Source organism: Mesoplodon densirostris, chromosome 9 (genome assembly GCF_025265405.1).
Source record: "Mesoplodon densirostris isolate mMesDen1 chromosome 9, mMesDen1 primary haplotype, whole genome shotgun sequence".
In the NCBI taxonomy this organism is placed as follows: Eukaryota; Metazoa; Chordata; class Mammalia; order Artiodactyla; family Ziphiidae; genus Mesoplodon; species Mesoplodon densirostris.
The window spans coordinates 36483902-36501196 of record NC_082669.1 but is presented as its reverse complement, the minus strand read 5'-3'; the positions used below and the strand labels follow the sequence as shown (position 1 = coordinate 36501196).

The 17295-nt window shown below is 39.0% G+C and overlaps 1 protein-coding gene across 1 annotated transcript in view; it reads left to right on the top strand.

The window, feature by feature from the left end:
* Nucleotides 1-17295, top strand: part of ELAPOR2 (endosome-lysosome associated apoptosis and autophagy regulator family member 2) — a 183991-nt gene that overhangs the window by 126897 nt on the left and 39799 nt on the right. The window contains exons 9-14 of the mRNA XM_060108141.1: nucleotides 3675-3855; nucleotides 5323-5451; nucleotides 10891-10981; nucleotides 11585-11687; nucleotides 14895-15032; nucleotides 16760-17023. Coding sequence (XP_059964124.1) covers nucleotides 3675-3855; nucleotides 5323-5451; nucleotides 10891-10981; nucleotides 11585-11687; nucleotides 14895-15032; nucleotides 16760-17023 — 906 coding nt within the window. The remainder of the gene's footprint in view (nucleotides 1-3674; nucleotides 3856-5322; nucleotides 5452-10890; nucleotides 10982-11584; nucleotides 11688-14894; nucleotides 15033-16759; nucleotides 17024-17295) is intronic.

Sequence of the window (17295 nt, the reverse complement as noted above, 5' to 3'; positions counted from 1 at the left end):
TAGGAAACAACATGGCATTTCTCAGTGACTAGGGATTTCTGAATTTATTTTATTTTATAAATTTATTTATTTGTTTATTTTTGGCTGTGTTGCATCTTCATTGCTACACGTGGGCTTTCTCTAGTTGCGGTGCGTGGGCTTCTTATTGTGGTGGCTTCTCTTGTTGTGGAGCATGAGCTCTAGAACGCAGCCTCAGTAGTTGTGGCGCAGGGCTTAGTTGATCCGCAGCATGTGGGATCTTCCTGGACCAGGGCTCGAACCCGTGTCCCCCGCATTGGCAGGTGGATTCTTAACCAATGCGCCACCAAGGAAGCCCCGGAATTTCTGAATTTAAAATAAAAATTTCATGACAGTCTTCTTTAAAAGCTTTTCTTAAAAGAAAGGTTTATTGAGATGTAATTCCCATACCATACAACTCATCCACTCACAGTGTCAGTTTAGTGTTTTTTATTATATTTAATTTTAGAACAGTTTCTTGCCTAAAGCCCCAGCTAGAACCTCCGGTGCAGTGTGTTTTTGTTTTTGTTTTTTCCCAGTACAATGTTAAATCCCCATGGTGTCTTCCACATAATGGAAGAAGAGGACCCAGACTTTTAAGCATTTAGAAAAGGGACAGGGAGGAAACCCCAGGGGAAAACAGAAAACAGCAGAGGCTTCATAGAAAAGGAATCCAAGTGAATGCTGCTATGTAGGAGGGTGAGCTGAGGACGTGCTTAGCACAGATGTGATGTTGAGCCTGGCTCTGAAGGAGGGGTCACACACAACTTGGCAGAATGGGGTGGTAATAACAAGAGAGACAAAGGATGAATGCCTGGTGATTTGCAGCTGGAAGAGGATTGAGGTTTGGGAGAGGCAGAGAGACAAGTGATAGCCTGCCTGACTGGGAATATCTGAGTTAGAACATCATGATGCACAGGGCTGTTAGGCTGAAGTGACAATCAGTAAACCCTTTGCAACAACATGTCATTTAGCTTAGATGAGCTCAGCCAGTCTACGAAGCCTTAGTGCGTTTGTGCAGCAACTTTCGAAGGAAGAAAGCTGGCAACCGTGGACAAACCCAGTCTCAAAATTTGTCTAAACTTCAGTCTTCCCAGTTTTGAATTTTATTTTTATGGGAAAACCAGCTTCCCATCAATACCCCCAGTGCATTTCTTTAAAACATATTTTACTCATGCTTATATATTTTAAATATACCTGGAGACTGTAGCTCTTCTGTAATCTTAATGGCAGTCTGCTCAGTTTTGCTCTATTAGGGTTTTGGTTTCATAAAGCACTTCCTAATTTTATCTAAACTTGCCAAAGAATGACTTGATTGTTGGTTTTTCACCTACACTGTGAGCCGTCTGGTGCTAAAGATCATTAATATTAATTGTTATCTTTCCCCAGTCAGCCAGACTTGAAAGCATCTGCCCCATTAGAAAGAGAGGCACAGAATCAATCTGCCATGTGAAGCAAGAGGCTCTGCAAAGAAAACTTTCACTGCAGAGCATTTGAAATTTGACTTTTCAATGTTTAAATGTTTAAAGGTGGTGCATATTTTCTAATTTTTAAACATGTACTGTGCTTGGATTGAAAACCATGTGGTTAGCCAATCTGTCAAAAATGTATTTGCATACTTTATTATTTTTACCTTCACTTGAGAGTATTTTTACTCTCCCTGGCTAGTGCTCCTTTACCATTTACTAGCTGTGTATGACTTCTGGGCAGGTATAAGAGGTCTTATCCAAAGTTTCCTCATTTATAAACTCGTGCATAGTATAATTGAGCTCCTGAAGTGGTGGGGAAGATGGCATGGTGCCCCCAGGATGAACCGTTGATGCTCAGCCTCAGCACCATGCCCACTCCCACGTGGGAGCCAACTTTTCCCAACAATGCAGTAGCTCACACATAACTCATTGCGATTTTAATTAATGTCAAAATAAATCAGCAAATCTGTGAATTGCCTAGCCTTGGAAATTTGTTTTCTATGCTTGTTAAGCCAGAACTTAAAAACGACAATCCCCCAAATGTAATGAGGTTTCATTTGCTTACGTTCTCTGAGTTTTACATGGCCTTTCTCAGAGGAATTGAGAGCCCCTGTTGGATACAGGACCTGTTTACTTTTTTCAGCTGTTTAGGAAACTCCAGCAGGAATAGCCATCATTTGGCAGATGGTGAGCGAGGCAGATGGGGGAAGTGGCTGGTTAAGCTGTATCATGATGTAGGCCATAAATGCAGAGAGAGAGAGTTGTAAAAAGAAAAAAAATGTTCTTTATACTTCTGTTGAGACTTCTACTTTTTAAACCGTGTTCTTAAGCAACCTTCATTAGATAAGGTAACCTGTTCTTCCATAAGGGAATATTTGAGAATGAAATCGAGTGGCTGTAAGGACTCACTCTAGATGACTTCTTATTAACTGGAAATAACTATAGAGAATTGCCTTTAATTTTGGGTCTCCTGCTTCAATATTAGACTTATCATTGCAGAAGCTGTTGTAAAGGAGAAACAGTACTTGCAGCCGACCATATGTCTAACGAGGGAACTCTTTTTAAAAACGATATTAAGGGGCTTCCCTGGTGGTGCAGTGGTTGAGAGTCCGCCTGCCGATGCAGGGGACACGGGTTCGTGCCCCGGTTCGGGAGGATCCCGCGTGCCGCGGAGCGGCTGGGCCCGCGCGTCCGGAGCCTGTGCTCTGCAATGGGAGAGGCCACAACAGTGAGAGGCCCGCGTACCGCAAAAAAAAAAAAAACCACACACACACACACACAAAAAAAACGATATTAAGTTATGAAAGAGTTGATTTTTCTCTTTGCATTTAGAATGGCTTTTATGTTTTTCACCGTGCATATAAATTTTGTTTTGAAATGGCTAACCCACTTAATGTTTCTGGTTCCAAAAGACAATGATTTTATAATCACAGTTTTCTGGGTTTGGCTGAGTTGTAGCTACTTAGTTGTATCTTGTTTTGTTTTTGGGGGTGTGCATGTGTGAGAGAGAGGAAAAGTTGAAAAGACTACCCTCCATGAAGGTAGAGGTGATCCTAATCCTGTTGTTTGGAGCACAGGTGACAGGGCCTAGAAGCCTCAGGAGGAAATATTTTAGCTACAGCTCTTGTAGTCCAACATCAGGTTATTGGAAAGGACTCCAAGAGCACCTACCAGTGTTTATGAAATAACGGGATTGCAATGTGAAGCTAGAGATACTCTTTTAAAAAAATAACCGTTTTGTTTTGTGATCACTGTGTGCAAAGCATGATGATGTGTGTTGTAGAAAGGGGAAAGGAAGAGAGTAGTGGGGGTCTCAGCGTGAGAAAGGGAGTCTGCATAGAAACTTAGGGCAGTTAGGGAATAAAGTGAACAGTGGCTAGAAGAGTCAGGGCTGCAAGCATGTTCTGTATATTTCAGAGAGGAATTTCATGATGAGGCCATGCTGTGTATGACGGAAGGCCTCCTGCAGCTTAGTGTAAAAACATTTGGAGGTAATGGTCATTTCCCCACCGAAGTGTTTTTTTTTCTTTTTGTCTCATTTTGTTACTAAAGTTTTAGATTCTCTTCAGCTGGCCCTTCTATTCTATCACTGTTTGGACTTTACCTAGTCTTTACCATGTCAATTTAACATGTTTGTTACTGGAAGTTTAAAGCAAATAAAGCATGTTACATGACTTGCAAGCCTTTTTTTTCCTCCCCCCGCCCCAGACACAGATAATGTACAAGTGGATAGAGCCCAAAATCTGCCGGGAGAATCTCACAGATGCTATTAGGTTGCCCCCTTCTGGAGAGAAGAAGGATTGTCCACCTTGCAACCCTGGATTTTACAACAATGGATCTTCTTCTTGCCATCCCTGCCCTCCTGGAACGTTTTCGGATGGAACAAAGGGTACGTGATATCAGTTGGTTCAAGAGTTGGACCTTGAGTAAAATAAACTTGTTGGACCACATTGACATTGTCCTGAATTGTTTTTAAGGAAAAATTTTAAAAACACATAATTTTCTTATCTCACAGACTGAAGAAGAGCTAAGAAATATAAGGGAATTGTGAGACCGCAGTAGCTTATTCAACATAGCATAAGGATAGTTTTTAATGGCATTTTGTGTAACACACAACCTCTTAATGGGATGATGCTTTGGATATTTATAAGAAAATTCCACCAGTTTAAGTGATTATGGATAAGCGCTCCTTTTCCAGTGTGTGTGCACACATATATTGATACAAGCATAAAATACTTCTATTTCAACTGGAATAATCACATTTTATGCTATAATAATAGCAAAAATTGATTATTTTGATCAGATAGCAATTAAAATAGCTCCTAAGTAGATTGTTTCAAAGTGTACCTTTGGGAAAAATTTAGTACTTACCAAACAATAATAAAGTGGTTACGGAATTTGTTTTAGTTTTACTAGATAAAGATTACAGTGCATTTTTGTGGCAGGTATCTTACTTGAATATAGCTGTGCTGTATACTTAATGTCCAGAGCCTCTGAGAGCATAAAAAGGACTCGAGAGTTGAATTGACTTGGGTTCAAATCCACTTGCTGCATGCTACCAATAGTGTGATTTAGCCACTAATTTGAATTCAATTTTCTCATTTGTAAAATTGCAGACAATAATATCTAGCTCGTCATCACTGAGCAGGTTATATAAAAATGTCTCCTCCAGTACTTTGGTACCAGGAAATGCTTGCTCAATGAACATTTTCTCTCTCTTCCCTTCTTTTACTGTTGTGATAATTCCAGGTGTCTTGGCTAAATAAAAAAAATGATTGTAAGAGACCCTTTTATTTAGTGTCATAGATGTTCATTTAAATTAGGTCTATTTATAAATCTAACTCTTTCCACACCCCCTCAGCTCCCATCATCACTTTTAAGTATAGCCAATATTTTGAATTTCAAGTAATCAGTCCATAATTAAATGGTGTAATAGTCTGTTAAGTTTAGTAACTAGTAGGAAGGGTGGAATATTTCCTTATTTATGAGGTAGAGGAAACTGATTCTAAGATCACATGTAAGTGAACTTATTTCAGAATCACCCTTCTTATGGAAGGTAATTTCAGTATTAGCAGTTATTCCCAGAAATGCAAGGAAAAATGATCTTAAAAGATTTTGTGTTCTTTTCCTTTTTCATGTTAATCAAGTATTTATGTGTATACTCTATCCAGAATTATTTTTCTTTCCAGACTGCTCTTGAAAAAGTTGTTAATTCTTAAGGGAATTTGTGGTTTACTCTCTCTCCTTTCCACTTGCCTCTCTGCTAGTTAAAGTTCAGTAGTGCTTGGAACAGAGCAAGAGGAAATTATCCAGATGTGATTTAATTGTAATTCTCTGCCCCATTTGTCTCCTGTAGAATGTAGACCATGTCCAGCAGGAACAGAGCCTGCACGTGGGTTTGAATATAAATGGTGGAATGTCCTTCCTGGCAACATGAAAACCTCCTGCTTCAATGTCGGGAATTCAAAGTGTGACGGAATGAATGGTGAGTTCAGAATCAGCCTTCTCAATGTATTTTGGTGGTAGAGACTTTTGGACTCACCTGTGTAAAAACACACTAAATATGGCTATGAGGAACTTCAATCTTATCATTTGGCTACTTGCCTGTCTTCCCAGACCTCACATAAAAATAGTAAATATGGTGTCATAGCCACATGACTGCCCTCTAAGAATATAAACTATTTTGCATTTTTTTGGAGTCAGTTTTGAAGTAGATGTTGAGGATCACCATTTATGGTTGTTATAAATACCAGAATAGATCACCAAGGGAGGCAATGAAATTTGTGTTGTTTGCCACTTGGAAGAGTCATAGTGTATATATAACACTGTATGAAAGCATTTCTGCCTGGATTGGTTTTCTGGCTCAGCACTGAGCCATGAGGAGGGGTTACATCATCTCTAACTCCCCTTGCCTATGAAGTCTATGATCGTGTTTACAAATGTATATGAACCCCACTTACTGAAAACTTGGAAACGTGGCAGAGTTCTATAGGATGGTTGCTGAATTTTATTTGTTCTTACATTTTACGTGCATGGTGAGCCTACCACTTAGTTATTCTGCAATATTTGTTGGTCAAATGAATGACAGTATCTATGTATGTATTTTTAAACTTGACACTAGAAATAGGTGTTATAGATACTAGGGTTTTACACTAAAATGTGCCCTTTACTTTTATAAGCTCATTGGCATTTTTTTTATCAGTTCACTTTTTCTTAATACTGTATTTTAGATCATTGTAAAAAAAAAAAGCTTTCTAATCACATCTGTTTTAAATCAGCACCTATCTGAAATAAACAGGCTTGGGATGTAGGAAGTGAGATGTACACATGAGTACTCAGGTTGACAAATCGTAGGTCCTTGAATAATTTTGGTTAAACAGATGCATGAAAAAAAAGCCTTTATACATAATGAACATTATGGAATACTATTCTTCATCAACTAATAATCCTGCTTCTGGAATTTATCCTAAGGGAGAAGAAGAAAATAACACAGCAGTAATTACCCGACTATAAGGGTTTATGTTCCAAAAAGATCCTGTGGTTGAACTCTAAGTTGAGGAAGTTTGACATAGGAAAAATAAGAATGGGAATGTATTGAAAGCACTGATACATTTGTGTGTGTGTGTGCATGTGTGTGTATTCACTTATTAGTGAAGATTATCTGAAACTTTTATTTAGTCTTTTAAAGAAGTTACTCTTAGTCTAACTCTCATAACAGTATTTGATTTAGCCACTTGCTTACTCATTCACTAGAGGCTGTAATTTAAATTTTTTCTGATTTTCAGAAATGTTCAATTATTAATTTAAAAAGTATACATCTCTGCAATATTTAGTATGTGATATTGAAAGAGCAGACAGTAATGTGAAAAATACAGAGGTAAAAGGTGATGTATATTTTTGTGACTGGTGGTTCAGTAACCAACCTGGGGAAAAGCAGTGCTCAAAATAATGGGGGTCAAAGCGAGAGGCCCAGGGCAGCCTGTCTCATGAAGTCGTTACTCCATCATGGAATTAAAGTGGATGTGCTTTGACCAACTTGACTGTGTGACTTGCAATACTTTGAGGTTCTTTTGTATTGTCAATCTGAATTTACCACAGTTGTGGAACAGATATGTAGAAGTACATCTTCATGTACTGGAATTCTGCCCAAGAGGAATTCAGAGTTGTAAACAAATTAGTGTTTATTCATGAAGCTTTCATTGAGCATTACCTATAATACCAAAAATGGAAATAATCTAAATTCCAGCAATCTGATAATGTTTACAAAAGTTATGCTGTACTAATTGGATGAAATGTTATGTAATCATTAAAAATGACAGCAGATGGAAAACAATTGGGCAGCGTTTCAAGCATTTTGAATGGTCCCATTCTCCAACCCAATAATTCCACTTCTGGGAATTTATACCAAGGAAACAATGTGGTGTAAAGAAAGAAATTATGCACAAATATGTTAATTTTAGTGTTATTTATGAGAGTCAAAAATATGAGAAAACAAAGTTTTCAACAATGGGGTATGATTAAATAAAATGATGATATAACCATACAACATATTGTTAACTCTTTAACACTAGATATAGAAAGGAAGTATTTATGATATAATGATTATTAGAAAAGTGAGAAGATAATACTAAATGAAAAACAGAAAATACAGTAAATTATACAATAAAACCTAAAGTGTATATATATATATATATATATTTTTTTTTTTTTTTTGTGTGTGTGTGTGTGTGTGTGGTACGCAGGCCTCTCACTGTTGTGGCCTCTCCCGTTGCAGAGCACAGGCTCCAGACGCCGCAGGCTCAGTGGCCATGGCTCACGGGCCCAGCCGCTCTGCGGCACGTGGGATCTTCCCGGAGTGGGGCACGAACCCGTGTCCCCTGCATCGGCAGGCAGACTCTCAACCACTGCGCCACCAGGGAAGCCCAACCTAAAGTATATTTTTGAGAAAATTATGCACTAGAAAAAGAGAGAAAAGAAACACACTGAAATGTTCAGTTTATCACTTGGGGGTGGGAGGTTTCTGAGAAGTCTGAATTACTTCATTTTTTTCATTTCGTTTACTCTAATAAATATTCCTCATGTATACACATTGCTTTCAAAATCAGGATAACAGCACAAAATATTTGTTTAAAAATATTTTTATTTGACCCAGTAGTTCTTTTACTGGTATTCTTTTCTAGAAAAATACAGAAAAACTTTACCCCAAATATCTCCATTATAGTGTCACTTCTGCTCGCTAAAAGGTAAAACAATCCAAATGGTTACATTGAATGTATGGTCAATAGGAGGTAAGTCCTGTAGTATGAGTGATTTAGTAAATTATGGGAATTAATTACATCTGTCTACATGATAAACTATTAATTTAGTCATTTAGCATGTTGGTGAAGACTTTATACATAAAAATGCTTATGCAATAATGTTAATTCATAAAACTATGAAACAAAATGTTATCAACAATAAGATCTCAGTTATGTAAAAACATGTATGCATCTAAAAGATAGTGAAAAGCAACACCTCAGAATGTTAACAGTAGTTTTTTCTGAGTGATGAGTTTATAAATAATTTTAGTTTTCATCTTCAAATTTTTCTGTAGGTTTCAAAATTTTATAATAATTATAAATATGATTTCTAAAACAAAAATAAATCTTAAAATAGAAATTGTGGGGCTTCACTGGTGGCGCAGTGGTTAAGAATCTGCCTGCCAATGCAGGGGACACAGGTTTGAGCCCTGGTCCGGGAAGATCCCACATGCCACGGAGCAACTAAGCCCGTGCACCACAACTACTGAGCCCGCGCTCTAGGGCCCGCAAGCCACAACTACTTAGCCCACGTGCCACAACTACTGAAGCCCATGTGCCTAGAGCCCGTGCTTCACAAGAGAAGCCACCGCAGTGAGAAGCCCATGCACTGTAATGAAGAGTAGCCCCCGTTCGCTGCAACTAGAGAAAAGCCTGTGCACAGCAACGAAGACCCAACACAGCCAAAAATAAATAACTAAAATAAATAAATTTATTAAAAAAATAGAAATTGTGTATAGAAACATGGAAAATGTGGGATTCATTCTGAGGGATAAAGCAAAAGACAAAGGTGCTACAACAGTGTATCACAAACTGGGGGGTTTAAAACAACAGAAATTTACCCTCTCACTTTCCAGAGACTAGAAATTTGAAAGGCAGGTATGCGCAGGGTCGTGTTCCTTCCGAAGCAAAGCGTCTGTAGGAAGACCCTTCCTTGCGTCTCCTAAGTTCTAGTAGCTCCAGGCACTCTGTGGCTTGTGGCAGCGTAGCCCGTCTCTGCCTCTGTCTTCGTGTGAGCATCTTTTCCTTGTGTCTCTGTGTCTTTACACGGTGTTCTTCCTGTGTGTCTGTCTAAATCTCTCTCTTCTCATAAGGACACCAGTCATATTGGATTAAGGCTCACCCTAAGGACCTCATCTTAACTTGATTATATCTGCCAAGACTCTGTTTCCAAATAATGTCCATTCATGTGTACTGGGGATTAGAATATCAGTATATGTTTCTTGGGAGGGGATACAGTAAAACCTGCGGCAACAGGCAATGTTCAGACATGAGAAATATTTGTTTCCTCTTGCAAGGATGTTGGTCCCCTGCAAACCTCCATGCTTGTCATCCATGTACTCCTTTCTTTTCTTTGGCCTTCTCTGCTAGTCCATTGACCTGCATGCCAGCTGAGCACTAAGAAATGATCTTAGAAGAAACCTTTGTAAATCCCCCCTTTCTTGGTGTAGAATTCCTCCATGTGGGAATATCCCTCTCCCTGTGGCCCCCACCACAAGTTTTCAGTCTCTCTATGCTTAACTGTGTCTCACATTACTTACACTGTAGTCAAGGGCCTGGTGTCCCACTGGTTCAGACTGTTTTGTGGCTGTCCTACTCTTAGCATTAGGAAGTGATAGCTGCTTATCTCTCTTTTCAACCACATGAGCCTTTAGAGAGCAAAACAGTTGGCATTTCTCTCTTACTCAGGCAGCTTCGTACATAACCATTTTTCGAACTAGCTTGATTTATGTATATTCCACATATCACCTTTCTATGAACTGCTGATGATAACATTTCGAACATTGCCACATCACCAGTACAGCACTGATTTTAATCTCTTTCCCGGTTTCTCTCATGCCTGTTCAAGTAGCAGAAGTTGACATTTCCTTTTGGAGGTACATGTGTCCATGTTAAGCATTGCCATTCGTTAATAACCTTGCTTGATGGTGTGTGAGGGCTGCATCCCCTTTCCTCATTTCATGGTGGCCATTTCAGCCCATGGCATGCTGATTGTTTCTCTGCAGAAGACAGACCTCATGTCACCTTTTATGTGCATCTCTATTACCTCATACTATTAACAGTTGTTAGCTATGTCTCTCATAGTCTACTGATTCCATAGTGAGGGTGGACCCAGTCTTGTCTTTCTATCCCTAAAGTAGGTCATGGTTCGTGGCATTCAGTGAAAGCCAGTTCAGTGAGTGAGTAAGTGAGTGAATGCAGAACAGGGGTTAAATTAGGGAACAACAATACAACAAACTCTAAGAAAGAGCTCCAGACCCCGCATCTTCATTAAGTAATTTGAAGTTTCTATTTCCCTTTGGTTACCTGAAGACTAGGATGTTTTCATCTTAGTATATGGAAATGGATAAAGACCGTCTGTTCTAGTTTAAAAAAAATCATACCTCATTGAGAAAACTGTTGTTAATTTGACCATTAAATACCTTTGATGCAAAAATATGCATTACTTGATTCTTCCTGGAGAATCATATGCAACGTTTTTATTGGTATCTAGGAGTCTACTTCTGCATGCAGTTTGCACCTGCAATCTAAAATTGGGAATTCTTTTTTTGTGGCCTTATGTAAAAAGATTGTCGGAAATCATTACTGGAATTTTTACTGACAAAGATAACCTTTATCATTTCTAGGTTGGGAGGTGGCTGGAGATCATATCCAGAGTGGGGCTGGAGGTTCCGATAATGATTACCTGATCTTAAACTTGCATATCCCAGGATTTAAGTAAGGAAAACCAATTCTGATTCCCTTCTGTAGGAATCCTCATGCCTGTTTCCCTACAGAAATAGGTGAAGTAGGGCTGCCTTTATAAAATATATTAATATTGTGGTGTACATAGCAAATAACAAGCTGTGTCGGATAATGTATTATATTTAAGAATATCTATAGAAACTATAACTGTTAATTGTATGTTAGTTAGATGAAGCCAAAGTTTTAAAAAATACTCTATCCAAATATTACAAAAACCGTGACTCTTGGATGCTTAATTCAGAGATCTTAGTCTAAGTCATTTGCAGGAGAATCTCTTGATTTATTTATTTGTTTTTCTTGCAGTTCTGTCTGTAAAGTAGTATGTTACAAATTGTTTAATCCTTTTAGCCCCCCATGTTGAATTGCCCAGCAGGAGTCTTTTTCTTGCTGTAGGCTGGGTGGCAGCATTTACACCAGGAGATCTGAGCATATTACCATGGTTGTGTAGACTCCGTGCAGCAGTAGACTGCACGGAGAGAAGAGCGTGGCTTTCAGCTTAATGAAAAAAGTGACTTAACTTTTTCCCACTGTATTCAGAACATGCTGTAAATATTGCAATTTTAATCTGTTAAATAGACCACCGACATCGATGACGGGAGCCATGGGCTCTGAACTGGGAAGAATAACGTTTGTGTTTGAGACCCTCTGTTCAGCCGACTGTATTCTGTACTTCATGGTGGTAAGTGGAAGAGGGGCTCTCACAGATGGATTTCTACGCTTAGTGTTCTCTTTCAAGTGTGACCCTATTTATACAAATTGCGATAAGAATCCCATTTTTCTTCCCATTTTTAGGGTCTTCCAAAGACATTAAAAAGATATCTAAGGAACTCATTAAACATTGTGTGGTGAAGTCCACAAAGAAAGTGTTCATTCCTTGTGGAGAGAACTGAGTGATGGGGCCCGGGTGACAGACAGAAGCCAGGAAATATCAATTCCATAGGAGAGTCCTTCAGAAAAATATGCCGCCAGCAGAGTGAAAATTCTCCCCTAGTAACCATTCAGCAATTCAAACCATCTGGAGGGAAAAGCATGTATTAATAAGTGAGGGCACAAAACAGTGGAGGTGGAGAGCTTTGGGGAAAATAACCCTCTTCCTTGTTAAGTAAATAAATGTAGACAAAGGATTTTGCTATGTACATGTCATAATTTTGCCCATTTTTTTCCTAGATGTCCTGTAAATCTCAACTAATACCTTGAGAAAGAGTAGTAACACAAAATTTACTTAAGACCCCAGGGAGGTATTAGAAGGTTGTTGGCTCAGACTTTAATGTTATAATTAAGTAGTGACTTCATAGACATGATTTGGTTTTGCTTTTTTCCAACAATCCTTTAGTAGCTAGTTAACAGTCCATTAACAGTTTCCTCCATGATATACAAGATATATGGAGATTTAAATATTTGTTCATGATTACTAATAGCTTAAATGAAGGCAGACTTTCGTTCTGAAAAAAAAAAGGACTTTGTGGTAGTCAAAGAAGATGAATAATCTTCAGCACGTCTATATATGACACCACAAATAACCGAGAAGTCTTCAGCTCTCTTAGCTCTCCCTCCTTATTTCTTCAATGTATCAGTTCCTCTTCATACTGAGTGCCATTAATGACAATTCAGACTCCCATTATCTCTCAGCAATAGTCTCTATGTGTTCTTCTCATCCCCATCCTCTCATAAATGCTGTTGTCAAACTTATCTTTATAAACATAAAAACAATAGTAGAGGCAGCCACAACAAATCTACCCCCTCATCCTTAGTGGCTTTTTATTGCCTGTGGCAGTGGTTCTCAAAGTGTGGTTCCTGGACCAGCATCGTCTGGGAACTTGTTAGAAATGCACATTTCTGAGCCCCTTCCTAGTCTTTTTTTTTTTTTTTTTTTTCTTGCGGTACACGGGCCTCTCACTGTTGTGGCCTCTCCCATTGCGGAACACAGGCTCCGGACGCGCAGGCTCAGCAGCCATGGCTCACGGGCCCAGCCGCTCCACGGCATGTGGGATCCTCCCAGACCGGGGCACCAACCCGTGTCCCCTGCATCGGCAGGTGGACTCTCAACCACTGCACCACCAGGGAAGACCCCGCTTCCTAGTCTTAATGAGACACTCTGGTGATAGGGCCCAGCATTCTGTATTTTAGCAAGCCTTGAGGTTGGTTCTGAAATGCAGTAAAGTTTGAGAACCAATAGCCTATGAATACACTTAAAATTCCTTAGCATGGCATCTGTATGGCTTTTGTACTCTTTGCTCAGCCTCTGTTACCAAACTGCTGTTACTACTCACCCCTCTTTAGACACCCTGAATTTGTTAGTGGAACACTGTACTTTTTCACTTCTCATACCTGACACACTCTAAGCTAGAATGACTTTCTTCATTTTGCTCTATTGTCTGGTGAACTCCTGTTCATACTTCGAGGGCAGCTCAAACCTCACCTTTTCTGGGAAGCTTTCTCTTATTCCTTTAAGTAAAGTTAACCACTCTCTCCAGTGTGCTCCTAAAACCCTTTGAGAAAACCCTACTTTAATTATGTGAATGTATTCATATATTTGTCTCTCTCTGTTGATCTAGCATTCCTGAGGGTAGGGATCATAGATATTTATTTTGGTAAATCAGTCTTAAGAGGTTTTTGCTCATAGCTGGATCCGTTAGTTTTCTTTACTCTGTGATTTGATTTCTGCACAGCAATCTTTGAGATATCATCACCTAAATAACACATCAAAATGCTTTCAAAATCATGTAGTGTTTTACAAAGGTAAGGTGGTATTATTTGCAGTAATGCAGTATGTTCCATTTATTATGCGAATGAACATCCAGAAAGTGTTCAGCAAAACACTGTTTGTATATTATGAGCTCCTTTTAGGAAGTGGCACGTGTGATTATTTGGTTGTTTGGTAATGTGGGGAATTCTGTAACGTATGACAGGTGTGTTCTGTTGTTCCTACTTGTGGTGTGAACTCAAGACGCATGTCTTTATAGCATATCTGATTATTTATAACATGCTTGTCATCAGCGTTTATATCATAGAAAGAAAGAGACATGTCTTGAGCCATGCCACTGTATTATCAACATCTCGGATAGCTAACAAAAACCTATCCAGATTCCTAAGTCATCTATTAGGGTTTCTGCAGGGAAGACTAATTAGAAAATTCAGAGTTAGTCTTGGTTTTCCATTTCAAATAAATTAGATGTGTATTACATTATTTGCTTTGCTTATTGCATTTGCTTTCTGACCATGTTAATGACATAATATTGGTGGAATGTCACACATTTATATAATATTCTAAATATTGAATTTAGCTAAGGAAATCAGAAATAAAGTGTTACACAAATTAATCTTTTTGGAATTCAAGTATAAGCAAAAGACGATTACATGAACATAAATAACATTCTAGTTAATCTGCACTGGAAATTGCAAGTATAATTCAGGGAGAATTTAGAATTCCTGTATAAGAGCCGCCTATCAGAATCCCTCAGGGAAAAGATAAAAGATGGAAAGAAAGCCTTGTCATTTTATGAGGATCCTAGAAGTTTACTGTCAGAAGTTGGAGGAATTATGTTTCCCTTTCTGCATATATTTCCTAAGCTGGAGTCAAACACATACACATATACACCACCTCTCCCTCCAACAGAAAAATTCCTTAAACATAGCTATGATTTGAGACCTCTTTCATGTTATATTGATGATGTGGTTGATACATTATAATTACTAAGCTAGTAAATGCTTGTGTAGACTTGAAGGGAAGTTTTTGAGGGTTTTAGGGTTACATGCTCTGCAGATAAATATTCCTGAATGCTGTAGGGTTTACTGTAAATACAAACATATGATTGTAATGTATATACATGTATATTAATACTGAGTTGATGCTTTTTTGTATGTATTTTTTTCTACTGTATTTTAGGATATTAATAGAAAAAGTACCAACGTGGTCGAATCATGGGGTGGAACCAAAGAAAAACAAGCTTATACCCATGTCATCTTCAAGAATGCCACATTTACATTTACGTGGGCATTTCAGAGGACCAATCAGGGTCAAGATGTAAGTTCCAAGCACTTAAAAAAAAAAAAAGCCACAAAGATGATTCTCCCTGTGGAGATTTGTACAAAGTGGTCACTCAAATCTCCTGGAGGAAAAGGCTTAGCTTTTTACTGATGTAGAATCAATCAAAGGCTTAGCTTTTTACTGATGTAGAATCAATCATTTGGTTATGGAGTAGACTGGTATAAAAATGGTATTTTTTTTTTTGGTTTGTGTTTTGAGAGCAAGAATGTATGAAATGGAACAACACAATGTATCTTCGAATTGTTCTATACTTTGAACTAATATAGTTGGTAAAAGCTTAAGAGAAAGAAAATCTTATTTTGTAGTTATTTAAAAACTTACTTTTAAAGCTTTCTGAGACTTTGGGAAGGTGGTGACTTTCTTCCCCTTCGTCTGAATGATCTGACATTTGTCCAGGAGGCATTATCTGAGGTTGGTTTATTACTTCATACAGTAATGACTGTCTCCTTTTATAGCTTGGCGAGTGTGTATGTACACACTGTTGGCTTTACACACAGAACTATTCTATTTTACTTTCCGTGGTAGAATAGACCTTAATCCTCCCCTCAATATTTTCCATTATATGCTTCAATTACATGTGATTGTGGATCTCCATTGCTGTGACATTCCCAGGGTGAGAACGAGGTAAATCATGGTTAAAGACGCTGCCTTAACATTGTGGTGGCAAATGTAGAGCATTTTCTCTTTTCTCTTCAGGTTTTTTTTTTTTTTTTTTTTTGCGGTACGCGGCCCTCTCACTGCTGTGGCCTCTCCCGCTGCGGAGCACAGGCTCCGGACGCGCAGGCTCAGCGGCCATGGCTCACGGGCCCAGCCGCTCCACGGCATGTGGGACCCTCCCAGACCGGGGCACGAACCCATGTCCCCTGCATCGGCAGGCGGACTCTCAACCACTGCGCCACCAGGGAAGCCCCTCTCTTCAGGTTTTCACTGGGGAACCCATTCCCCAGGTTTCACTTGACTCCAGTTGCTCTTTTATGAGTGCTCAGAATTCCCACCTTGTGGGGTGTGAACATGCTGTGGAAGGCTTCCTTGCCTCCCTTTTGTCTTTGCCCCAGACAGAAAGCATCAAGAAGCAGCGCTCTACTGATTCAGTGGTGCTCACTGCTTGATGAAAACTAGACCTTAATTGACTCAGTGTCACAAGAAAGAAAAGTATAGTAAGACCCAGGTTTTTACTCTCTGTTATGCATCCAGTAGAAATCAGAGTATGTTGGTTAAGGAAAGTGCTAGAGAGGGAGGAAAAAAGCCCAGAGAAGTGATGTGATTGCACCACTATCACACAGTTAGTGTTTGGGTGAGGACTTTTTAATCCCTGATCCAAGTCTTTTCCACATTGCCACACTGCAAACAACCTATTGTATCATTTAGGCTTATGTCTGAATAAACAGTGATGGGAGCTAAGGTTGCTCTTTTGTTAAATCATATTGGTTTTTCCAGACATCGAGTCTATACATATGCCTGAATTTGTACCCATTATGACATAATTTCATAATTTCATGGCAAAATTCCTGGAACTCCATTACTGTGGAAATGATTTTCTAGTGTTAAGATTTAATATATTTTTAAAAAGTACCAAAAAGGAATACTATTAATCCACTGGCTGGGACACTTTGCTTAGTTATTTTGGTGATACGAGCATAAAACAATCTGGTTGTGTAACTGAGCGCCAAGGCAGAAGTCATTACTTTCTGCTCTCTTTTTAGAATAGACGGTTCATCAATGACATGGTGAAGATTTATTCTATCACTGCCGCTAATGCAGTTGATGGGGTGGCGTCTTCATGCCGTGCCTGTGCCCTCGGTTCTGAACAGTTGGGCTCATCGTGTGTCCCCTGCCCCCCAGGCCACTACATTGAGAAAGAAACCAACCAGTGCAAGGAGTGTCCACCTGACACCTACCTGTCCATACATCAGGTCTATGGCAAGGAGGCTTGTATTCTCTGTGGGCCTGGGAGTAGAAGCACTCAGGTAAGTGGGTCTGTATTTCAGTTATCCCCAGGAAAGCATATTTTAACAGACAAACTCAAAGCTTCCTCTTAATGTTTCTCCAGGAGCTGTGAAGTTGCTATTTTTATTTATGAATGGCTTTTTCATTCCCTTTCTTATTTTACCTCATCTTACATCTGTTGAGCACTTAATATGTTCCATGAAAGTGCTAATTACTGAGGGCATAAAATATTAAGAAGAGCATCCAAATAAGAATGCTTTCCAAAAATATTAAAACTGATTTCTTGTGTATT